The 25,618-nt window shown below is 42.3% G+C and overlaps 2 protein-coding genes across 2 annotated transcripts in view; both read left to right on the top strand.

The window, feature by feature from the left end:
- Positions 1-4,368, top strand: part of kat6a (K(lysine) acetyltransferase 6A) — a 24,754-nt gene extending 20,386 nt beyond the window's left edge. The window contains 1 exon segment of the mRNA XM_035658872.1: positions 5-4,368. Coding sequence (XP_035514765.1) covers positions 5-2,023 — 2,019 coding nt within the window. The 3' untranslated portion in view covers positions 2,024-4,368.
- Positions 4,369-6,800: 2,432 nt separating this feature from the next.
- ap3m2 (adaptor related protein complex 3 subunit mu 2) lies at positions 6,801-13,047 on the top strand. The gene is made up of 9 exons (XM_035659119.1): positions 6,801-6,907; positions 7,882-8,173; positions 8,263-8,434; positions 8,665-8,802; positions 9,206-9,291; positions 9,649-9,782; positions 9,966-10,173; positions 10,391-10,535; positions 11,365-13,047. The coding sequence occupies exons 2-9, from the start codon at positions 7,901-7,903 to the stop codon at positions 11,463-11,465; spliced, it is 1,257 nt and encodes a 418-aa protein (XP_035515012.1). The 5' UTR covers positions 6,801-6,907; positions 7,882-7,900; the 3' UTR covers positions 11,466-13,047.
- The last annotated feature ends 12,571 nt before the right edge of the window (positions 13,048-25,618 follow it).

The raw sequence follows: 25,618 nt of genomic DNA on the forward strand, positions 1-25,618 counted from the left end.
CCACCATCACCCACACCACCCCCATCACCACTCCAATGAGCTGGACCTGGAGACTATGCAGGCCGTCCAGTCCCTGACACAGGGGGAAGCCCAGGACGAAGAGACTGAACCCCAGCCACACCACGGGGCCTACCAGGACTGTGAGGAGACCCTAGCTGCCTGCCGGACCCTGCAGAGCTACAGCCACGCAGGGGAGGCGGAGGAGGAGGCCCTGGCCTTAGTGGAGGAGTGCGGGGCGTCGCAACACAGCAGCCCCCTGCCTAATCCCGCAGTGCCACCCCTGCCCAGTCAATCTGTGCGCTCGGTGAACAGTCCGGGGTTGCCCTCAAACATCATGGACACAACAGCAGCGGGGCAGAGGGGAGGCACGCCTGGCCCCACTGGAGCAGGGGGCAGTGGTGGAGGTGCAGGAGCGGGGTACACGCAGATCACGCCAGAGCATCCCAGTTCTCTGTCCGCTCCCTCCCAGCAGAACATGGAGACGTCGCCGATGATGGATGTGCCGTCTGTGTCGGACCACTCCCAGCAGGTGGTGGACAGCGGCTTCAGTGACCTCGGCAGCATAGAGAGCACTACAGAGAACTACGACAACCCCAGCAGCTATGACTCCACCATGGGCGGAGGGGGCAATGGAACGGGGAATGGCGGGAACGGAGGGGGAATGTCAGCTGCTGTAGTCGCAGGAGCTTCCACAGCTTCCTCCTCATCAGCCTCCTCTTCAAGCTCGGCCACGCCGTCCTCTTCCTCCCAGTCTAACAGCTGCTCCTTTGTGCCAGCCCCCAGCCTCACATCTTCCACAGGAACTGGAGGATCCCAGCTAGCGATGGGCAGCTGTAGCCTCATCCAGCAAACAGGACCAGGGCCCAACAGTGGACCAGGGGCCGGTAATGTAGGGAGTGCTGTGCCCCAGCCACCACCACCCCCACCGCCGTCCAACACTCCCAGCTGTGGCATCAAGTCTCCTCAGAGCTGTGGTGTGATCGAGAGGCCGCCCAGCACCAACCAGCAGCAACAGCAGCAGCAGTCCCAAAAAAAGGTTCCTCAGCAGCCCCCTCAGCAACAGCAACAAGCCCCCAACCCTCAGCCTCCACCATCAGCCCCACCACCACCGCCGCAGCAACAACAGCAGGCTCTGTCCCAGTGTAGCATGGGCAATGGCTTTGCCTCCACACCCATGATCATGGAGATCCCAGAGAGTGGAGGCGGAGGAGGGGGCCGCACCCTGTATGAGCGCATGGGTCAGGACTTTGGCACAGGGGGCTACCCCCAGCCCTCAGCAACCTTCAGCCTGGCCAAACTTCAGCAGCTCACAAACACCATCATGGACCCCCATGCCATGCCCTACTCCCATTCAGCCTCTGTCACCTCCTACGCCACCAGTGTTTCTCTTTCCAACCCTGGGCTGGCCCCTTCACCCCACACTCCCCTCCCTCAGGGCCAGCCCACTATGACCCCACCTCCTAACCTTAGCTCTGGCTCCATGAACCTGGGTTCTCTGCAGTTGCAGTGCAACATGCCCACCACCAACATCGGTCTGGGACCCCCACCACACACGCAGCGGCTACAGGGCCAGATGGCTACAGTCAAAGGCCATATTTCCATCCGATCCAAAGCCACTCAGCAACTGGCCCCGGCCCCACACCAGCAGCAGCTCTATGGCCGCAGCTCAGGGGCTGTGGCCATGCAGGGCACACCGCGCACCTTGGCGGTGCAGCGCGGTATGATGCCAAACCTCATGCCTACGCCAGCACCATACAATTCCATGAACATGACGTCCCTCAATGCCATGTCAGCTGGCTACCGAATGCCCCAACCCATGATGAACAGTGGTTATCACGGCAATCCCCCTTACATGAATCAGCCAGCCCAGTACCCCATGCAGATGCAGATGGGCATGATGGGAGGGCAGGGTTACCCGCAGCAGCCTATGCAGCCCAATCACCACGGCAACATGATGTACACTGGCCCCTCCCATCACAGCTATGCTGGTGTCCCAAAACAGTCACCTTACATGAGCAGATGAGCAGCCAAGAACTGAAAAAGGAGACATGAGGCCAGAGCTGATACTCGCTGTACTCTAAATGTCCATTACTCCTGTTCACCCTCTCCAGTGCCACGACAGGCACCAGTGAGTGAAGGTGGTTGGAGACAGAGAGGGTCTTTGGGTTTCCTGTTTTTCTATGTTGTCATTTTGTCCCTTTTTATTTGGGCTCGTTTTCCCTCCCCTCCCAGCTGGCTGTGTATGGGAGCAAGTCGATAGGATTCCGGGCTGGGGTGTGTACATGGACCTCGGCCGTACCATGCTGCTTCAGGCCAGGCCTACACAGTCCTCTGTAATGTGGTTTCTCACAGGCCCTGGAGCCTCCTCCTCCTCGTGATGTACAGGAGGAGAGTAGGGGAGGACAAGGATGACGAGGAAGATGCACAGAGAAAGACAATACAGGAGTACCTTGTCTGTTGTCTGACTGCGAATGAAAAAACAGTGGTTAACTGAATATATTCAACCATGCACACAATCTTTTAATTGATATGGGAAGCCTTACCTTGAAAAAAGAGACAATGAAACATTGTAGGCGGACTCTTGTTTTGTTAAACATAATGTTGAATCCTATTTTTGTTGTCGTTGTTTTTGTTGATTGTTTTTTGAAATACTCGTGTGCAGTCCGACCTCTTATATGCTTTGGTCTTTATATGTGTGGCATTCTGAAATGGTGATACACCTCCTTGCTCTCTCAGAAATACCCAAACATCTCTGTGGCCAAGCGGTCAGACAGCTTTTCACCTAGTTCCAGAAAAGCAGAGGAGTAGGGCCTACAGTGTTTGAAGTGTCGAGTTGTTTCTAGAGTCTGCTTCCCAGATGGACGGTGTTGTACCAAAAACAGCAAAGACGCAGAAGGGAGGAGCGCGTTACTGTCTTATTATATGTCCATAAATGAAACAAGTAGCATTATTTTCCAGTTTGCTGCCACTCTGAAACGTTTAGATGTAAATATTCTGGTACTTCCCAATATCCAGCGCACACACACACACACACAAAAATACACACTGGCTAGCTGTCGCCAATTGGTGGCTAGCTCAGGAAAGTACAACATTCAGCTGTTCTTGTCCACACTCCACTGACAGACGGTGTACTATGTCAGCCTTTTTTAGCAGTTTAGGGATTGCAGAACAAACTGTGGGTTTTCCATTTGACTGCTTTAAGGAAAGTCAGTTAACTAGCTGACCTCCCCTCCTTAAGTGTTAGTGACCCAAAGAGGTCGAGGAGTCTGCTTTTGAATGGTGTATTTTTTCTGTAATTTTTTTTTATTGTATTTTTCTTTTCTGCGAAATTCTGCACTCCCATTGGCTAGAAATATGGCGGTAGACAGTTATCCTTTATAAAAGGTGTGCCTAAATGCCTGATCTAGTGCATGGTTTGGCCCTCACATAGAGGCACACTCATATGAAAGCAGGGTCGGAGGTGAAGTGTTCGAGGTCCTGTTGGTAATGGCGTTCAACTGGCAGGGGTGAAACGGTTGACCTTGTTGCTCCATGTACCAGTATTCAAAGTCAAAAGAGGAGTTTTCGTTTTCTTACAGACCTGACATTGCATACTTTATTTGTGTGTATTGTTCTGTTCTGTACTTATTTTTTGTTGTGTTTCTTTCTGAATTTTATCAGACTGGGCAGCTTTCTTTTATGACACAAGCTGACTCTTTTTGACTTTAGAAAACCTATTGTAGAGAAAATGTTTTTTCTATAATATAAAAGGAAACTCTGACATTGATATTGGTACTGTCATTTTTTTCACTTCTGTTTCAGGAAAAAAAAACAATACATATTTTTTAGCTCGCCTCTTGGGTAATAATTACTAAGAAATTCAAAATTTAAAAAAATTACCACTCACTTTTAGTGACTTTAAGATGCCTTTAACCTCTCCATTCCATCTCATCTCTAGAGTTTTTCTATCTTTGTGTAGTATATTAATGCTATTTTAAACAAAAGGACTACAAATATCTAAAGGTCACTTGGCATTCTTTTCTTTATCTTTTTTTTTTTTTACTTGTGTGTGTATAGGATGACTTCCTTACATTTAAGAGGCATGTAAAAAGGAGCTCAGTATATTTCTGTCTGTTTATATCGCTTCCCTTTTTGTATCCTTTGTAATTGTACATGTTGCGTTGTATGCTAAGAGAGAGCGCAAAATAAAGAGAGGAGTGACAGCTGGGCACAGTGAAGGTTGATTTGCGCTCAGCGGCCTCAACTCTCTACTCTGTCCCTGTATGTATTTCCATTTATTCTGTTTTTTTTTCTTTCTTTCTTAGCAAGTACTTTCAAAGAACTCTGTACATTTTAACATAAAATGAAAATAAATTATGTTGAGCCATTCATGTTTTCCTTGAGCTTTTTAAGGTGTTCGTCTGACTCAGATCTACAATTAAATTCGTAGTTGTCATTTCAATTTACTCCAGATTTATTCCAGATTTGCCCCAGAGGGATAAGTATACTAAGTACCATGCACGTTTTCCAAAATAGTGAACCTTCTTGTTTAAAGTGAATATCTTATCTTTGGAAATGCAATTTTAAAGCGCAAGAGAGGAATTAAGCACTTTAAGTACTGGACAAATTGTGGCAACCTTACATACAGCAGACAAATGCCCCACAAACTGTTTATCAAGCTTTCTTCATAACACTGATACTCATGACTACATAAGCAACAATCAAAGAGCTTAAAACTCAAAATGAATGTGTTTCATAAGATCTGTGTGTGGGCTGGGGTTTAATAACATTTGACAACCCAAAACCCATCTGATTAAAATGCTGTTGCAGTTTATCTCTCGTATAAAACTCTGGCATAAAATAGTGTATTTATGTAGAACCCCATCTATCATAGCTCATTGAGGAAATTGATTTCAGGTTCTTTAAATACTGTTTATTTTCAGAATTTATATTGAAGCTGCTGTGCATCACCTTTTAGGCCCCTACAACTATTGAGGATGAGGGTGGCTTCTACCTGAGTTTTGGTTATGAAGGGCTTAGGGTGTGATTTATTCTGCCTAGTAGCAGATGGTTCAGGGAAAGACCAGATTAGACTAGTTATTAAATTTCTTTATTCATTCTACCCCAGTTAGTGAACAGTAACAATGGCATTGGTTTAGTCACTTATGGCCTTGTTTCGACCACTTGTGGCCACTAGATGTCCCTGTGGAATGTCAGTGTGTTATGTCAAAAAGCACTGATGTGAAAGTTAGCTCCTCACCCAGCTTCACACTTTATGTCCTTGGATTCTGCTGGGTTGTGAATAACATGGTCTCACTTTCAATGTGATATCTCTGCACACACGGGAGTCACACTTGTCAGATCTATGTAATATAAACGCTCAGTCTCTGATCCAATGATGTCACTTGAACTGATGTCAGTCCTCCTTATTTCACCAATACACTGAAGGTGTTTGCTTCTAAACTTCTAAAACAGATTTTGATCACTCATAATATGCTTCCATTTTGGATGATAATTACTGTATTCACCTGGTGTCAGTGTAATCATTATGTAACATTGCAACTGCTCCCTGATGGGCTGATTGGTTTGCAGATCCTTGGTAAAAGCAGTGTCCCACAGAGAGGCAGCAGCTCAGAGGACTTGCTTCAGCAGCTTCATCACGCAGCATCCACACATACCTGAAACTGAAACGTTTTTCAAAATCAACACCAGAGATTCAGCTTTTTCTGCATCAAGAGGCTCCTAATGGCAATCGCAGTGTAAAACTGATCCCTATTAGTGAAGTGTTTAGTTCTCATGTCTGTGCTCTTCTGTTCCACCAACACTTACTGTAAGGATTCAACTGACTGACACACAGAGTAATAATTCTCACAACCTCATTGTTTGCATGTGTGTTGAAACTTTGTCTTAAGGGTTGCGAGCTGCATTTGGAAAGAAAGGTGGAGCTGGAGACCGTGAACAGTTTTCATTCCTCCATGTACTCTGTGAAGCTCTTAAACTCAAATAAAGCTTTATTGCTTTAATGCTCTTTTGCTGCTTGTAAATCATAGCTGAGACATGGTTGCTGTTAGCATGCACTATATGGTAGGACATATAGAGGCTGTGGTATTTGTGGCTATTTGCAGTATGTTTTCATATAAAGGCTATTCAACATATTGTGCACGAGACACTTTAAAGAAAACCGTGGACTGTATGGTGTGTTGAAATATTGTAATTATTTTCAAAAGTTTTACAACATAAGCCAGGTGTTGCATTTAAATACTGTGTCTTCGTTTGTTGTTCAAATAACATGCGGTGATCTTTACACAGCAGTTACTGAAGTGGTCAGCATGAAAAATACTCTTTGGATGTTATTTTATTATGCATAAATAAGAAAGACTCCAGAATCAGCACCCCATGGTTTACCATTGCTATTTCACTATAACCATGTTTGGAATATATATAATATATATGTGCTATTTACATAATAAAATATTAAGTCCAATGAACTGCATGCTATTCTCAGGGAAAGCATTTACTCTTAGCATTTCCGTAGTATGATCAGTGAAGTTTCACACTATGTTCCTGCATCTATTTGTTTGAAAGGAGAGGAACTCACAAGATGAAATCTGATACTGGAAACAAAATGTCAGACCAGCGACATGTTGGGCCAATCAGCGGGCAGTTTGACTGGTGTTTACTGTAGCTCTTCCTTCACGGTCCAATCACAGCCAAGTCACGAGCCACCAGCTTCCGTATTGTTGACCTATGACTCCATTAAGTGGGCGGGGTTTTATAGTCTTCGTGGTTTCTGATTGGTTCAATTTACTCCCCATCCCGTCGCGCATCAGGATCCGCTCCACCTAACGGGAAGCAACGACGGCTGCTTAATCTTTCATTGGGGAAAAAAGGGTGAAAGGCGAGACGAAAACGTACAAATTTGTCTTCGGTAAGTCAGTTGCAATTTATGAACGGCTCGAGTGGCAAATGGTCATTTTTCAGTCACAACAGCATCGTTATTTTGATGTATTTTCATCCCCTGAACCGGGTGACGGGGCTTTTCCTCTGTCATGAGACTGAGGCAGGAGGAGGGACTGATGTAGCATCTTGTATGGAGTCGGAGGCCTTCAACTGCTGTGTGACATATAGATATATAGCTAGTTAGCTACTCGGCTCAGTGTGTCTTTGCAGTAATAACTATGTGTAACCGAGCTGCAGGTTGTTCAGGTTCCTGCAGCATTGAGTTGTATCCGGTCTGAACTCGATAGCGTTGTCGCATATTTAATGAATATTCCGGTGTCAAATATCCCGGCCACCATAAGTTGACGCTAACTGAAGAAGACTGAACCTAACTGCACTGTATAAAGTAAAACCTTGATACGCACTGCCCTCTGTATGGAGATGTGTATATAAAAACCTATACATTTAATTTGGTCATATCTCTTATATTATATCACTTATTTTTTTATGAGGATTCTTTTAGTCACGTGTTGCTTTGACAACGTTTTTAAGTTATATTTGTATTTTTTAATGGCTTTAGGTGTAAAGGAAACACAGACGTCACGTGTGGAGTCAAAGAAAAAAGAGAAGTGTGTAGTGACATTGTATGTATACGAGAAACATATTGAACACATTCTGTGCTAAGGAAGTTAGCACCCTGTGTGACCAGCAGCGTTATCCAGAGCTAAACCCAGCTTTTATCCACCAGAATAGTGATAATGGAATTACTGGGTTTTATTTAGTTATTAATTTTTGTCCCAATCAAATACAGACTAAGCAAAGTTACACCAACATGTAAAAATACTTGAATTTACTGTTAAATAACTGAATTATTACTTTTTATGAAGTACTATAATCATTGAATCACATTGTGTAAAGTACAAATCCTCATTTGAGATGCTTTCTTTCTCCTTTCATCATTAGCCTCTCACCTCCAGCCAAAATGATCCACAGCCTGTTCTTAGTGAACGCCTCAGGGGATATTTTCCTGGAGAAGCACTGGAAGAGCGTGGTCAGCCGCTCCGTGTGTGACTATTTCTTCGAGGCCCAGGAGCGCGCCACTGAGCCGGAGAACGTCCCACCAGTGATCCCCACACCACATCACTACCTTATCAGTGTGCTCCGACATCGCATTTACTTCGTTGCAGTCATCCAGAGCGAGGTGCCGCCGCTGTTTGTCATTGAGTTTCTGCACAGAGTCGTCGACACGTTCCAGGTTCTGGCTCCCTCACGTTTTCCAGTCCACTTCCAGTTTACTTTAAATGACTTATATCTGACTTTAAATACTGTGTTCTTTGTTCTCAGGACTATTTTGGAGTGTGTACAGAGGCTGCTATTAAGGACAATGTGGTAGTGGTCTATGAACTGCTGGAGGAGATGCTCGACAACGGCTTCCCGCTGGCCACAGAGTCCAACATCCTCAAAGAGCTCATCAAGCCTCCCACCATCCTCCGCACAATGGTCAACACCATCACAGGTACGATCCATGTGCACACAGTGTTTGTAAAATTAAAATATTATGTCAAATCATGATGGTGTTGTTCAATGTAATGTGCTATAGTGTGTAAGCGAGGTGCTGGAGAAATGAGTCCAGGTAATTGGTGTTTAAATGCACCAAATAATACCGGATAGAATCAGTATCAGCCATTTGTGTGTACTGTGTAAATGCGCTTGGTGTTTCACATCTGGTGGATGTCTGTATTCCAGGCAGCACCAACGTTGGTGAACAGCTCCCTACAGGCCAGCTGTCAGTGGTTCCATGGCGACGCACCGGAGTGAAATACACAAACAATGAAGCCTATTTTGATGTAGTGGAGGAGATCGATGCGATCATCGATAAATCAGGTATTGCTCTGAACAGCTCGTTGGTCAAACACTTCACTGTAGCCGTGCTTCATTATTTAGCCTCTTTATTAGTTGTGGTTACACAGATCACTTAAAGGAAAAATGCAAATGACACGTCTCTTTCAAATCTCATAACAGAAATAACGTAGATCTGATAAATTAGATTATTGCATGACATGGACATTTTTACCATGATAACATTCTCAGCACATTGTAATGTAATTTGATTTTCTTTGATAAGAAAATGGTCAGATAAAAAATATTGAAAAGCATAAAATATGAGATATCAGCAGTTTCACTTCTGATTTATTAGTATATGCCTTTAAAATGAGTTTTGTTGTTTATGAATGTGGTTTTTGCTTTGTGTCCATTTCTCACATCAACCCCCAACCCGCCGACTCAGGCTCCACTATTACAGCAGAAATTCAGGGAGTTATTGATGCCTGTGTAAAACTGACAGGCATGCCTGACCTCACTCTCTCATTCATGGTGAGTTTCCTCTTTTCTCTCTCTCTTTCTCTCTCCCTCTCTTTTACTCTGTGGATCCACACTTTCAGACACGCATAGAAGATTTGTGAATACGTACTTACATAATTGCAAGTAAAATCTAACGAGTATCAATTGTACTGCTGGGATGGTACAGTAAGATCTTAGAGACGTGTAGCCTGTGCTGATTCTTTTCTGTCAAGTTGTTATAACCCTTTTATGCTTCAAGCTAAATTCTGTGGAAAGGGTTTAACTCTGCAGAAGAAGTAGAAGCAGCCAGCAGTAAAAGCTGAATGATCTATACAGTATAAGTTTGCACATTTCATTTTACTCACCCCTAAACCACCCTCTGTCTCCCAGAATCCTCGGCTGCTGGATGATGTCAGCTTCCACCCGTGTGTTCGGTTCAAGCGCTGGGAAGCTGAGCGGATCCTCTCGTTCATCCCCCCTGATGGGAACTTCCGGTTGCTCTCCTACCACGTCAGCTCTCAGAAGTCAGTGTGTTTTTTAATTCAGGGTCTCTTTGTGTTACTTATACAGATGAAACACCTTCAGTACGTTATCCATGTGTTTTTATCCAGTGTTTGACAATATAGTGTATGAATACTATTTAATTGTACTAATGTTGGCTCGTATGAATGTGACTCTCGTTGTTTATTGGCCTGCTTTATCTTCAGCCTGGTGGCGATCCCGGTTTACGTCAAGCACAATATCACCTTCCGGGAGGGGAGCTCCCAGGGACGTTTTGACTTGACCCTGGGACCCAAACAGACCATGGGCAAAGCGGTGGAGTCGGTTCTAGTCAGCAGCCAGCTGCCCCGGGGCGTGCTCAACGCCAACCTCAACCCCTCCCAGGGAACATACACCTTCGACCCAGTCACAAAGGTAGGAAAGAAGGAAGAAGAGAAGTGTACACAGTAGTGAATGAAAAGTTGTGGCTAGAGGTCAGTTTTGTTACATTGAAGCTGCAGGTCTCTAAATAATTTTAAATTTCACCAATCTTCTCTAGGGTGAAAGATGGCACCATTTGCATTAGTGTGGCCCTTGATCCCAGGTAGTATTGATCTCATATTGCCATCCTGATGTTTTGTGTTTTGGCTAGATGTTGTCGTGGGATGTTGGTAAGATCAACCCGCAGAAGCTTCCTAGCCTGAAAGGCACCATGAGTCTGCAGGCTGGGGCCTCTAAACCTGACGAGAACCCCTCCATCAACATCCAGTTCAAGATCCAGCAAATGGCCATCTCAGGTACACCCACACGCACATACTTCATCACATCATCAGCCCTGACAGTATATCACGCAGTCACGATTGTGTCCTTCCAGCAATTCTCTGTTAATTCTCTGTCTCTGCTTTATATTTTGAATTGGGAATTGGTTGACCTCCACACATAAGATGAGCTTTCATCACATCACATAGCCTGCTCAGCTGATAACCTCCTGACTTGCCCCATTCTGTGAGCACAGTCACACAGTGGCCACTAGATGGTGCCAAATGCAATAAATACATCTCCTCACATGACATCAGAAAGTATCTATAAGTAGATTTTAAGATATTCTCTAATATAATTGTTTACAGTGTTAAACTTTGATACACATTGTTGTCATTTTAGATTATTGTTAATTTGATGTATTTGCATATATTATTATATGATTTTCTTTAATGATCTTCAAATATATCACAATGCATGCAGTTATCCTCTTAAAGATGTTAGGTAATATGCAAAGCAGTACATTTTCAAATGATTTGCCCAAAATCCTAATTTCACAACTTGGAAGGCAACATTACTGGCATGTATTAAATGCTTCAAGTAGAGTTTTCTTTCTTTAGGTTTGTGCCTTTTCATGTCTTGTGCAAAGCATCCAATTTTCCTAAAAATGTATACCTTGCAATCTTTGAAAAGCCCAGAAGGTCAATTAACAATTGCTGCTGTTATGAAGGTATTCCCAGAATCCTCAAAGACTCTCTGACACATTTTTAACCTGTTTCTCAATTTGCAAAAATATTTCCTAATCCAGGTAGCATGAAATGACAGACTGAATGATGACAAATGACTGGTATGTTTGTCCTTCAACAGGGCTGAAGGTGAATCGACTGGACATGTACGGTGAGAAGTATAAACCTTTCAAAGGCATCAAGTACATGACGAAGGCTGGCAAGTTCCAGGTGCGGACATAAAGACTACTGCTCTGTGAATACCGGACCAAACCACCATGAGACTGAGGGGTGATCTGCTGGAGAAAGGGGAGTTGGTACATTCCCTGTGTATATGCATTTCAGGATTTACCTACAAATATTGGAGGCTCCTTGTAAGAGTTAAGAATGGACCGTTGCACATAGAAACCTCTGTTGAAGTAAACACGTCCAATGTCCAGTAGAGCTTTGACAGAGTGTGAAGAGTTTGAACCAAGTGTAATAAACAGTTCCATCTCTGTCCGAGCTGAACCCGACCCCAACCCACATGATCCCAGTGTACATTTCCCCTGATATATATACTGTTAACAGTGTTTTTCACTGGTAATTTTAATCCTAATCCCAAACCAAACCCAAGCAGCTACATGAGGCATTGTGTCAGTTTGGGTCAATTCAGGCTCCATCAAGTTCAGACATAAATGTCAAGCTCTAACAAACAAACAGGCCAAAATCTGATGCAGTATAGTTTCAGCTGTAGGTATCAGGTGTGAAATCTGTCCTTTCCACACAGTATTTCATTGTCTCTGGCATGTTTGTCTGTATAGATGTGTGCTGGTGACTGTTTTTCACTCTCCAAACAAGAGATATGAAATACTGGACCACTAATATATCAAAATAGAGCTTCCCCAGTAATAAATTGTGATAGCATGAGCTGTACAAAATGTTTTCCCATGTCAAGGGAAACTCTGCAGGATAAAACACTAGTCTTACTTACAGCACAGTGAGACACCAAACTGAGTCAAGAAACTAGTGTCAGTTGAATTGGGTGGATATGCTGTAACAGTTTTTCTCCACAAAACACACCCTTAAATGTTATAGAACATGGTCCTACTGTACGTTACTTTTCTCTGATCAACGAGTCCTCATTGCAACCTACCTACGAAAATGGATAACACTCTATTTCTTATCTTCCTGCTTCCTCTCCTGTCCAGTTTTTTATGATGACTTTTTCCAGCATTCTGTTTGCATTTCTGTTTGTCCCGTTCATGTGCTCCTCTTCCCCTCGTTGCAATGATTTGATGGTTTTGTCTGCAGCGCTGGAGTCAGCACACTGACATATGAGAATGTGACACTGGAGCCATCCTCAATCATGCACTTTCACATCTGCTGGTACTAACATTTCCTTTTGATGCGAAGTGAGATGGATGTAGAGTTACTGGAGCTGTTTGAGCTATTTATTACAATGAAGGTTTCTGAGAAAATTTCAGGTACATCTTCACTTGTTAATTATTATTTATTACACAAAACAAAGGGTCCATTCGCTAAAGTAATGTCTTGTGTACAATGTTTCCCATTGCTACATACTGTCATGAAATTGTTTAAAACTCTACGGAAGCTAGTTATTTAACCATATTATGACCAAACACTATGGACTGTTTCCTCATTAGTTTTTGCTCTCAACATATAGAAACACGTAGCCAAGAAAAATATTTTTGATCCCGTCAGTTTGGTGCTAAATACTGAGATCCAAATGATCCTAAAACGCAGTGCATCATAACCCTCACAGTCAGAGAAACTGTACAATGCACATCTTAAGACTTAGTGAAAAAACTCAAAATAAAAACAATATATTCAGCTATGTATTATGGTCTCATGGCCAGGTGCCTCAGTTTGCATTTTGTTTGTGTTTGTTAATCATCCTCCAATGGAGTGTTACAATGGTGTAAAAATAAAGATTTGATGTGTTACAACTGAGTGTTAACACTGATTATTGATGTTTTATACTGGGAAGTTTAGTATTGTGTTACCACTCTTAAGGTCCTTTGGGAATTATTACTCTTATTAATTTCAGTTGTCAATGTTTAAACAGATTGTGAAGATACACTTACTGATGAATATTCATAATAGCATTTTAATGTTGATTTTGGCCGTGTTTTTAAAGCATAGACTAAATAGTACTTTATGTAAATGTACGTGGAGTCATGGTGAGGTGCTTTACCCTAATGAACATTTTCATGCCAAAGAACCACAAATAGATGCACAGTGGGCTACAAACCGCAGTTCGATAACATTGTGGTCTATAGATCCCAATCTGAGAATTTGAATATAACCACATTATAAAAATGTCTGTATCGTGCAGTGCTAATTATTGAAAATTGACATTTTTCTGTTTTGTTCTGAGTATTTGAACTTTGTACACAGTAAATACCAATGGGTGCCGTTCTCAAGTGAACCAGCATCAGATGTTATTCTGCAGAGACTCCTTGGAGCTTCTGCAGCTGATAGTAAAGCTGCTTACATGCAGTAATCTGGGGACAAAGTGGAACAATGGCTGATGACTCTGTGACACCATCATATTGATATTGTTATTATATTGTCAGCCTTTCGCAGATCCTCACTCTGCATTATGAGAATTAAAAATATGTTTAAGCAGAGGTATAATGGAGTCATACCCAGCTTTTTGTTAGCAATAGTAATGGCTGAAATAGTCTATTTGTTTAATCTCTTGATCTGAACCACCACCACAGTCCTGCAGTAGAGGGCGGTGTGGATTATAAGGCCTAACCCTCACTTGTGATAAAAGGCAGCTGAGATACCTGAACTCTGTCAGCTGGGGTTACTGCTCCCCTTCATCTGAACAGAGCGAGACTCATTGTGAGGTTGGATAGCGGTGCCAGCGTATGTGTGCCCATCTTCTCTTATTGGTGTACAAAATAGACGTTTAGCCTTTATCCTCCATCTTGCTGGCTCTTTGGTAAACTTTTGGAAACAAAGTGCTCCCTGGCTCATAGGCTGATAAACAACGCTAGCCTTGCATTAGATCATAAACCTAAAGCTTTATTCTGTTTATGCCTCACCACTTCCGTAAAGTTCAGTTCAGTTATTGTTTATTTATTATCCCAAATTGGAAACTTGATTAGCAGTCAGGGGCACAAACAAGGAAAACAAAACAAAAAATACCAAAAACATTGTTCCTTCACATATAATATATATATAAAGTTTGATTCCTGTGCCACATGTTGCCTAAGGTGGAAATCAGGACCCACAGTGGTACTGTGCACTATTTCCTCTCCACTGTGTTTCTCTCATGAGGGCCGCTCAACGTCATCTTATGACCCCAAACATCACACTGGCACTGAGCATCACAAGGGCCACGTTTAACCCCTACAGCCCCGTTGTGTGACGTCACCCTCCCCCCGTGGTCCAGCTGGCTGGACTCCAGTCCATAATTTACTGAGGACTTTAACCCCTCCAAAAGACACAAGCTTTCCTCTCTCTACCTCTCTCTCTCTCTCTCTCTCTCGTCCACACAGCAGCTTTAAGTCAGTTATGTCATCGCGCTATAACTTTTCCCTTTGTGCACAACTATTTGTTTAAGTGGGAAAGTGTCTGTGAGCGTTTTCTTCGCAAGCTCTCCAGTTTTACTATGCTGCCTGAGTACTTCTGTTAGATTGTTATATTTCTAATCATTTTTCAAACGCTTTTAAAGGCTGAAGTGAAGAGGAATATCGAGCCTTTTAAAGACCAATTCATCGCGGGTGGTAGGTTGCCTCCTTTTATTGTGAATATTACAATGCTTTTCCTGTGCAGACTAGAATGGATAACTCGAGTTAAACCACTTTAATGTGTTCCCTTGTAGAACCGGGAACAAGCGAAGTGTCTGAGCTGCATTATTTAACTATACTTTATATAACGTTAGCAAACAGCTGGAATTGCGTGAAGATGCAGGGATGCGATTAATGGATGGCTTTATTAATGCTTTACTTTATTAATGCTTTACTTTATTAATGCTTTTACTTCATTAATGCTTTTACTTCATTAATGTTTTTACTTCATTAATGCTTTTACTTTATAGGATAATCACCCATTGCAGGTATTCTTCTCTGCAACGGGGTTCAGGACTGTCAGTGGATGTAAATCAGAACGTGTGTATTCACACCCGAGGAAAGTGCTGTGTTTGCCACCTACAGCAATTATCCCAGTGTGTGTGTGTGTGTGTAGATAATGAGCTTTATCTCACTGTGGATCTAAGGGTGCCTGTTAGGTTTTATCTGATTGCTGTGATCGGTGTGGGCTGGCCGGGCTCCCTGTCGGTAACCACGTGGACACAGTAACAACAGTAGCTCGAGCTCGCTCGCAGTCCGCGCGCATCGTAGAGTCGCCGACGTCGCGCGACAAAAGTGCTGATTAAACCACGTGCGGAGTTGTCAGGGCGCGTGCTGTTGTTGCAGTTGTTATGTAGTTAGTGCAGTCTGGGTTTATCAGCATATATTTCTATGCAGCGAACCTCACACTACTTGAATTCAATTCCCCAGCAACATTACAGTTGGCACCAGTAGCAACTAGTTTCATCTTCAGTCCTTCAAACTATAAGCTACACCATGGATCCACGTTGCTGAGGACTGTGTACCGAACCAGTTCTGTAGCCTAAATCATACTTACCTGTACAACATTAAAGGCAGTGCTAAATGTTATAGTGTAGGACGTGCGTTAGCTAGTTAGCACAGCTCAACATGCTAATAGTTAACATGTTTAATTGTAGGCCGCTGCAACATTTTGGTTATAGGTTTGAAAGGTGTAATTACTTTGTTACACCAACATGTTGTTAAACAACACTCTTTTATTTATTTTTTACAAAGTTGCAGTTGGTGTAATGCTGTCAGCCAAACAACCACGAACATCATTAATTCATTCTATTGCATTAAAAGTCAGTTTGTGGTTTTCCCGCCTACCACAGCAATGACCACATTAATGCAAAAGCCCACTGGGTAATGTTATAGTAAATGAAAGTAGCCTACGTGTTTTATGGTACATTTTTCTTACCATCCACTGCATTGCTGTTAACATCTAAAAAAACATGTTCAGTGCAGGCTGTGAAACCAGTCAATAGTAAAGAAACATTGGGTTTTCTCAGCACAATTCACTTTATTGACGGTTGACTGGAGCGTGTGACCACGAGACAAAGAGGACTGTCCCTGACTTCAACTTATCAACCCCCGTCTTTTCATTCTGGGACACATAAGCCCCCCGTCCATGTGGGGTCTGCCATTAAAACACACTATCTTCTCAAACTGCTCACGTAGGCCTCTGAGGCTATGAGCCAACTGCATGCTCTGCACTGGCAGCTGTGTTTGGAAACCAGACAGTGTGCAGACAGCGATCAGGGCTGTCGGACTGAACTCTAATATAGGGAAAAGCATCTAGTATAGTGAAATGCTACACAGCCAGTTATACCAACGATTTAAGTGCATGCAGGGTTATGAAGTGACATCTGGCAAGATAATATTTGGTCAATCTGAGAAATGTATACCTATACCATAATAACCAAACAAACATCCACTGGTGCGCTGCTAATGCCAGTTTGCAGGCTAGATAGCTGATTAGCTAACCTGTTGCAGTACGTAAATGTACCTGCAAAGGCCACTTTGGTCCAGTTGGATGCTGGTTGGTCCATATTCTTCAATACAGCACACTGTGACATGTAGGCGCCCTCTGGAGGCTATGCCCTTCCAGCTGGCTGAGACAAAAAGGAGCATTTCTGATAATTCCCCAAAGATAATGTTTCTTCTTTTTAGTAATAAAAGAGTATTAACAGTAGATTTCAAAAACATGTTGGCATTATTTCTGACTACAAAAAGGAAGACTAAATGTGATTTATATTGGATTTTAACTCTTCTGCGCAATAGCTCACAACATTTGGAGGAAGTATCAAAAGGTATATTCCATTCAAAATTCACATTGCATCGTATTTAACATTACAGTTAATCACAATTATTAGTTTACAGACATCTACCTTGCATTGTAAATGACGATAAAAAAACCTTGAATCCTTGAATATTGTAGACATTGACCATAAGATATTAACATTCAAAGTCCTGACTGCAAACCAAGAAAAGAAAATGGTAGGGATACTCTTGTTAGGATGAATTAATAATGTTTTGTGTTTTCACCCTTGTCTTTGCTGTCTTTACACACTTCCAGACTGTGCTGGGCAGATACTGCCATGACTACCCAGGCTTCAGCTACGCTGCCCAGACTATGGTGGACTGCCAACCATCCCTCAGGGTAGCTGGGAAAGATGGACTCACTGAAAGTTACCTACCAGATTCTCCATGGCCACCCGGGTGACCAAGATCACAATATAATAATTAAGTTGTCCTTGGAGGGCACAGGCTAGAAGACGAGATGAAGCTAACTTTTTTGGCAGCAGCCAGTAGAGTTAAGGGGATTCAGGCTTTTTCTAGTGTGTTTTAATATCTAGATAGACAAAGTCTATCGGCAAAGACTGATCCAAGTCAAGTTATCTCCCAGACAAACCCACAGAAGGTGCAGCCAACTATTCATGGTACATTTGGGTGGGATCTGGTGCTGATTTTAAACACTGCTTTTTAAACTTAACAGTGATTATCCATGTTTTAAAATCCCCCTAATTAAGAGACAGTATAGGCATAAGGCAGGGCAGTCACCATGCCCAGGCCAAGGGCAGGGCCTGATCCACCACCTGAGGACATTTATGACTTCTCCATGGACGCAGAGGAGGCTCAGTCTCTCCGCTTGCAAACGAAGTCCTTAGAGCAGACGTCTCCTCTGAGCAAATATATTGAGACTGAACACCAGCAAGCGGGCCTCTTCTCTCTGTCACCAATCGACGCCTCTGACCTCCAGAAAAAAAGAAGGAAGAAATGTGGTGCCTGCACCCCCTGCCTCCGTAAAGAGAACTGCGGTAACTGCGCAAACTGTCTGAACCGGAAGACGGGCAAGCAGATCTGCAAGCTGCGCAAGTGTGAACAGCTGAAGAGGAGACGGAATGAGTGGGAGGTAAGTGAGGTACAGATATGTTTATAGTATATTAATATTACATTTGATGTTTATGGGAATACTGTACTAGTAGTATATTCGTATTAATAATTTATGTTCGAGGTAGAGTTTGGGAGGCGCACAAAGTCAAGGGGAAACTATGAAATATTTGGCACAAAAACGGTCCAAAATACTGGAAATGTTGTTAATAATAGGTCAAAATAAAACATATCAGTAATCAAAAAAACAAACATTCATACCTCCCTGCAACCATTCTCAATGCCTGCTTATCTCTGTCTAATGGGACTATCCATAGAGCAGAAAGAAGGGAAACACACCAGTCAAGGGACTCACAAAGTTAACAACGTTTCCCCCTGTCTGTCTCGAATGCTGGTGATGAGGCAGCTGATGTTGGAAGATTATTGAACTCACTGTGGTTTTCCTGAACTTCTCTAGAGGTTTCCTGCCAATGAGAGGTTATTTACCATCTAAAACACATGCATTATTTTTCCATTGCACACTCACACAAATTGGGGGTTTTTTTCAGTAGAAGCATGCAGTTTGTAGCCACAGTGTTTGTGGCATACTTGAGAACAAAACTAGAAGCGAGCAGGGAGTGTATCTGTCCACCCACTTACTGCAATACTTTCATTACAGGACATTTCTTGTTTGTGATGTCCATTCAGACAAATAGCTTTAAGCTTTGTAGCTGCTAGTGCTACCATTGGCATTCTTTTTCTGTCAAGCCTAGACCTGTCCCTCCTCAGGCTGGGTTTAGAGGACTAATCAGTTGCACGTGCCATATATGTAAATATAGTGCACTTACCCAATGAGGCACTCAATTCCAAAACTTTCTAAATGTACATCTGCAGTTGAATATTATAGTCTCCTCATGGCAACTCCCCTTCTGTCTCAGCTTCTGCTTGTGAACATTAACTACTGTTTAACAGAGCCAGAACTGATGGAAGTGACTGTCCTGCCAACTCAAATATATTTATAGAGCACACTTCATACGGTGATGCAATGTTGTGTACTGTACAAACATGATTAAACAGTGGTTGGTTATAATACAGCTACTAAAACAAATAGTATATTAGAAAACCAAATATATAAAGCATGGTTAAAAGCACTCTCTCCACTGTTAAAAGCTACTTTGATTTAAAATTAAAATTAAAATATGGGAAAATGGCAGGGGTCAAAGTTTCCTCATTGTCACTGAACTGGCCCTGGGGTTACACATTCTGATGACAATCACAGGCTGAATCTAACTATTGCAAAACACTCAATTTAGGAAACCAACATGCTTTCAGTGTGGAAATGTTTGTGTTTGTTGATGGTATTTCCTGACACCAAACACTTGTGCACTATTAAACTAAATGGTGTTTCTTTTAGAGGTGAAACAATTTATTGGTTAATCAGTCACTTTGCAGAAAATGAATCACCAATTATATATAGCAAAAAAATCCAATTTCCCAGGACAGCAGTCCAAACCTGGGTCTTCAGCTCACAGTCTGGGCTCAGTCAGCTGATAGGAGCGCTAACTAACTAGTAGCAGCTGACTCGTACAGTTAGCACATGCAGCAGTGCTGTGTTACAAAAGAAAAGGTCTGTGTTGCGACAATCCCCTGATACTTTAGTCCCGGTGACAAGGCACAGGTCCGACTAATTAAAGTGCATCGGCTAAGGTTCAGTTTACTCAACTATTAGGAGACAGCAATAATGTTTCCACTGCCTCATTTTATTGATTTCAAGGGGAATCCGACTGAATCCGACCTGGTGGCATTCATTAAGAATAACTATACAAAAACAGCCAGTCTCTTCACTGATGGTCTCGTGTGCTTAGGTAGGTCATATAAAGAGATCAGTGTTAAATGGAGACAGTTTCATAACCAGCTAAAAACTCCTTATAGTAGGTTTAACAATCAGAAAGGCACACCCACTTATATCTACCATAGATGTAGTAAATGCAGTTAATAAAGTTAATAGAAGTGAGTATTGCTGGGAGGATACAGATGGGTAACTTCATCAAATCATCGCAGTTACAGAGGTTGTTTTGCAAGTGTTTCACATTCTACTTAAATATTCTCCTCTGTTTTATCATACTGTGAGTGGTCAGTGTGTGTGCATGGCTGAGAGGCTACCAAACAGCAGCACTGGAGAATTCCTGCAGTTGCCTGGGCTTTGTCCTTTGACCTCTGAGACCTCGAATGAGGGTGGGGGTTAACCTTAGGCATTTTGTATTTGTGTGCATGCGGGTGTGGGAAGAAAGAGAAAGAGTGAATGTTTTTAAAGTGTGCACTGTGTTAATGGAAGAGAGCGTGTGTGTGTGTGTGTGTGTGTGTGTGTGTGTGGCCCTTTGTGTTTGTACGTGCATCAGCATCTTAACCGGGGGGAGGGATGGGCTGTAAAGTCAAGGAGGAGGAAAGGAAGATGCAGTAAATGGTCAGCAGTATTGGATGAGGAGAAGCAGGAAACACCAGACTATGCTTCTAAAGCGTGACCGAGAATGGACACTTCCCTCTCCTGCAAGGGTTAGCAGACATTCCCATAATAACAAACTTTCTCACCCAGCATGACGACTCAGGCTTGCATGTCATATCATTTGTAACCATTTTCAAAGCATAGCTATTTCCTTGCTAAAATATTCAGATTTTTTAATTATTCACTGTATTGCAAAAAAAAATTTTTGCGAAGGAGCATATAGATGCTAGTTTAAAATAAGAATTGTGATAATTGAATATTCTGCATACTTGTGTGGGCATCCTAACCCGAACCCTATATGGCATCAATTGAAATTCAGGGCTTCTTATATCAAAGATCAAGTAAACACAAGGATCAGAATGTAGATCGCCTGGGCGATATCCAAGTTTGTAATATTGTGTTTAATTAGCAAATTCTGGACTTGCTGTAAAATGATTTTTACTGTTGCTTTGACACATGCTGCACCTACGATCCCATTTACATCCAAATAAATAAATATACAAAACCTCCCCACCACTCAGTATGTCCAGAGGTGTAGATCAGAGCTATAGATGACTTAAGGACATTACATGTAGCTGTTGGTGTTGGTGAGTAGAGCTCATGTCAAGAGGAAAAGGTTTGCTCAGCAACAAACAGGAAATCAGGGTTTCCATCAGCATTGTTGAGGCCTGTCCTGTCTTGTCTGTTAAGAGGTTTGTCAAGTGGCAGGAACAACACATAGGAAAATGATAATAGTTTACAGGAACATAATTCAGTATTAAATTGACAAAAACAAAAACGTCTTTGTTGTCTATGTGACAAAAATATGGCCTAATGTCACATATTTGGTGACCCAAGACTTACAAAGAAAGACTTAAAGGACTTTAACATACCTCTTGAACTATTGAGTGAGATGGAAAAGCTTTTCACACTAACATACATAATAATCAGATAATAGTTATCCTAACAAGAATAATCATTAAACCTATTCATGGACACTTTTACAAACAGTGGACATCACAGTTTAAAATTTTAGGATCATGCCTTTGTTGTGACAGGCTTGTTTGAAGAGGTTTCCTAATAGTAACCATTGCCATTTCCACAAGCTCTCCTGTTGAGAGTTAATAGACGTTTACAGCCTCCATATTTCAATGGCCCTGCCCTGACAGGGAACTCTACCCCTATTCACCAAACTATTCCTACCCATTTCACTCATTTATCTAAACTGTCTATCATGAATGTCTTAGGGCAGTGTTTCTAAAACTGTTTACACCTTGTGCAAACTTAGAAAAGACATTAAAATACAGTAGCGTAGTACAGTAGGCAGGTTTATTCCTAATAAGATGATTATTTATTGTTGGCTATTGTTTAATCCTGAACGTAACCAGTTCAAGAACCAGAGCTAATTTGGTTGTCCACACTTTTCTTCCCAATCGTTCCTGTTTGGAGCCATGATTGCAGTGCATTTTGAACCATTCTTTTTCCGCCTCAGCTTACTATCTTGCCATCACATTTTAGCTTGTGACTATCTTTGCTGTACGTATATAGCAGGATGATATTGACACAAGATATTACAGGAAGTGCCACACTTATTTTAAATTATATTTCAGCACTCTCATAGTTTAACACAATTGGTTTGTGTGGTATTTTGATAGTACAATATGTTTCGAATTTAATTTATTTTATAAAAAAAAATATTTCAGAGATTCCTCTGCATACCACTAGAGGTAGCTTGCATACTACCAGTAGTACACATACCATAGTCTGATAATCAGGATTCTTGGAACACAAGAATATTTGTCACTGCTGTTTCAAGCTAGCCATGGCTTGTTCAGAATCAGATTTTGGGCAAACCTATTAAAACTTAGTTTACCCAAATTTAGATTTAGCTAGTATAATAACTCACATAAACAAAGGCTTTTCTCACATGGTTGGAAATGGCAATGGCAATGTTGGTCTTTCGGTTGGTCCACCACTTTGGTCCAGATTGAAATATCAACAACTATCAGATGAATTGTCCTGCAATGTTGTAAAGATTTTGATGGAGGATGTACTGACTCTGGTGATCCCCTCACTTGTCCTCTAGCAGGTCAAAGTATTCACTCAACATCTGCTTGATGGATTGGCACAAAAGTTTGTGTAGACATTCATGGTCTCCAGATGATGAATCCTACTGACTTTGGTGATCCTCTAACTTTTCCTCTAGTGCCATAATCAGGTAAAAATTTATATTTGTCCATCGCTTTGGTTTATCACCAAATACCAGCAAAATCAATGACATTCCCATCAACCTCAGCTATACATTGTGTTTGGTTTTAGATTGGTAAATGTCACAGAAAACCCTAGTGGCCATCAAACATCTTCACTGGTCCACTGTCTCTACCGACAGTGGTGACTGTAGTGAGTTGGAGCATTGCAGTAGGCGTAGCTTTTATCCATAAACAGCTCTTAACCAAGTGTCCATCCATCCATCAATCAATATCCTCCTCCACAATCCTGCCATCTCTGGCCTTTGGCCTCAGTATAGATGTAGCAGCTGAGTTCCTTATTGCCTGGCAACCACATCCTCCATCTTCTTTTGTGATGACTGCTCTGCAGTTGACTGTTGTACAATGAGAATATGAGCAATAGCTTTAACCTCTGGCTGTCCAGTATATGCACTACTATTCAATTTCATACTCTATCATCTACTAAAGGTCCAGTGTGTAACACTTCGGAGCATCTACTGGCAGAAATGGAATATATGTTTTCATTAGTGTATAATCACCTGAATATAGGAATTGTATTAATTACCTTAGACTGAGCCATTCATAGCTACAGATATAACCCGCAGGTTGCCTTCCATGAAGTTCACCATGTTTCTACAGTAACCTAGAAGGGGAAAACCAAACACTGGCTCTAGATAGGGGTGTTTGAGTCTTTTTCTGCGTTTCGTGGTGTCCACATTAGTTTTTCCTTTGTGCTTGGAGAATGGTGAACCAAGAGAGTTTTCTACTGCTACACCACTAGATGTCACTAAATCCTATATACTGGTCCTAGGAATTTAAAGGTCGACTAAATTATACGAAATATAAGAATGAAATACTATAATAGAAATAATATATATTTAACCTTTTCTTACTCAATAGCTTGGTTGAGATTCTACACAATAATGTGCCTGGTGTGCCTTACAGTTTCACCCCTTGAGACTGTAATTGTTTGCATGTGAAACAGAGGAGTGGGTTCAACAGAAGGAGTATAAAGACTAGGATAGACTAGCTCAATTAACACCATTAATTAGACTAATTAGTCGAATTGCAGGCAAACCACCCCGGTACCCTCATCTTCCTCCGTCCATCCTCCTGCAACCAAATGCACATGTTAACAACACACTATCAGAACGGCTGTAATGAGCCTTCCCCCCTTGTGTGTATGTGTGTAGTGAGTGTGTTTGAAAATGAAAGTGAGCAGGAGGGCGTGTTTTTGTTTGTGTGTCTGGGGAGAATCTGATCATTTATGACGTGCATGTGAGTAGACAACAACAGCAGACAGGATATTTGTGAATGAACGGAGGTTGAATGAGGGCATGTGTGGATAGAATTTGCGTCTGTGTGTGATTACTTAGTGATTGCCAGGTGTCCATTGAGGTCTGAAAGAAGAGTAAAGGTTTGATTGATGAGAGATGTTCCTCCTGATTCGGCATTACTTTCTTTCACAAAAAAATTTCTATCATTTCAATCTGAGTAAGATAAAGACATAGCAGAGGATGTATTATATGTAACCACACCTTTTGCTATCTCTATAGCTTTTACTTGTTATACTACTACCGCTGTTCCAACAATTAGTTTCTTAAACTATTATTATCAATTCTACCACCACGTCTAACGTCATAACTACAGTTACAGCTTGTCCTGCGACTCCACTGCTAATTCGACTACTGCCACAAGCACTACAACTACCCCGGCCACCTGTAACAGAGCAGGTTGAAGCCAAACAGCCGCTCTCTCGCTGTCCAGCTTACCAGAAACACGCCTGGGCTTACACATACACACACACGCTCACACACATTCAGACACACACGTGGCCCGTCTGACGTAAGCAGAGGGGATTTCCCATGCCATATGAGAACATCAGAGAGACACAACAAACGCTGCGTCACTGTGTGGCTGTGCTTTGCCTCACAGAGCCACACTTCAGCTCCCTCTCTCCTTTCGATTCTCCCACTGTTTCTGCGTCTCTGTCTGCCTGTCGCTGTCTGTCCTCGATCCGCTGTGTCTCTGCGAGCTTGCCTGAACTTTCGCTGACTGTCTTGTCTTCTGGAGGTTACTAATTCAGCAGCCCCTTTTTCATTCTTGCACACATCTTTGCCATTTTTCATATCTGAGCGGACCGCGTTGCCACTGTTTGTTTTGTGTTAGATGTCCCATTTCACAAAAGCTGATCAGAGAGAGGGCTTCGTCAAGAAAGAGAAATGCATCTGGGCAGTGGTACCTGGTTGCTGATTTGGACAAAACCATTTCCCCTTGGCTTTTGTGGTTATGTTCTGCCCTTTAGGCGAGAATTTGCACTGATTTCTGGTTTAAAAAGGTACAAGCTGGAGATGATCTTTCACAGTATGTAAACACTATGAACGCAGGCTTCCAAAGTATGCTTGGTATGTCATTCTCGCGTATGAAGCAATTGCAAGTCCCCGGCAGCTTAGGTTTGGTTTACACGTGTATACTTTGCAGATCACTATTTGTATAGGTGAACATTTGTGATCTTGTGACAGTTTTGCTTATTGCACCTATAGCTGTAACGTGTTCTTCTCTTATGAAATGGCAGTCTCAGTGGCACTGTGCTCATTTTCTGTGTCTTCACTTGCTTTGAGTCAGCATGTTGGGCTTTGCTGTGTAATTGTGCAATGTGGGGGGTTGTGAGGCTGCTTGAGAGGGGTCTGTGTGTGAATCAGTGTGTGTGTG

Source organism: Morone saxatilis, unplaced genomic scaffold (assembly GCF_004916995.1).
Source record: "Morone saxatilis isolate NCDOM2014 unplaced genomic scaffold, NCSU_SB_2.0 Contig16, whole genome shotgun sequence".
In the NCBI taxonomy this organism is placed as follows: domain Eukaryota; kingdom Metazoa; phylum Chordata; class Actinopteri; family Moronidae; genus Morone; species Morone saxatilis.

What these genes read in the sequence shown, in the direction of transcription:
- ap3m2 (XM_035659119.1), top strand. Translation starts at nt 7,901, where the DNA reads ATGATCCACAGCCTGTTCTTAGTGAACGCCTCAGGGGATATTTTCCTG. An exon ending in GAGTCGTCGACACGTTCCAG is followed by an intron (nt 8,174 to 8,262) that starts GTTCTGGCTCCC and finishes CTTTGTTCTCAG; the next exon opens with GACTATTTTGGAGTGTGTAC. An exon ending in ACCTCACTCTCTCATTCATG is followed by an intron (nt 9,292 to 9,648) that starts GTGAGTTTCCTC and finishes TCTGTCTCCCAG; the next exon opens with AATCCTCGGCTGCTGGATGA.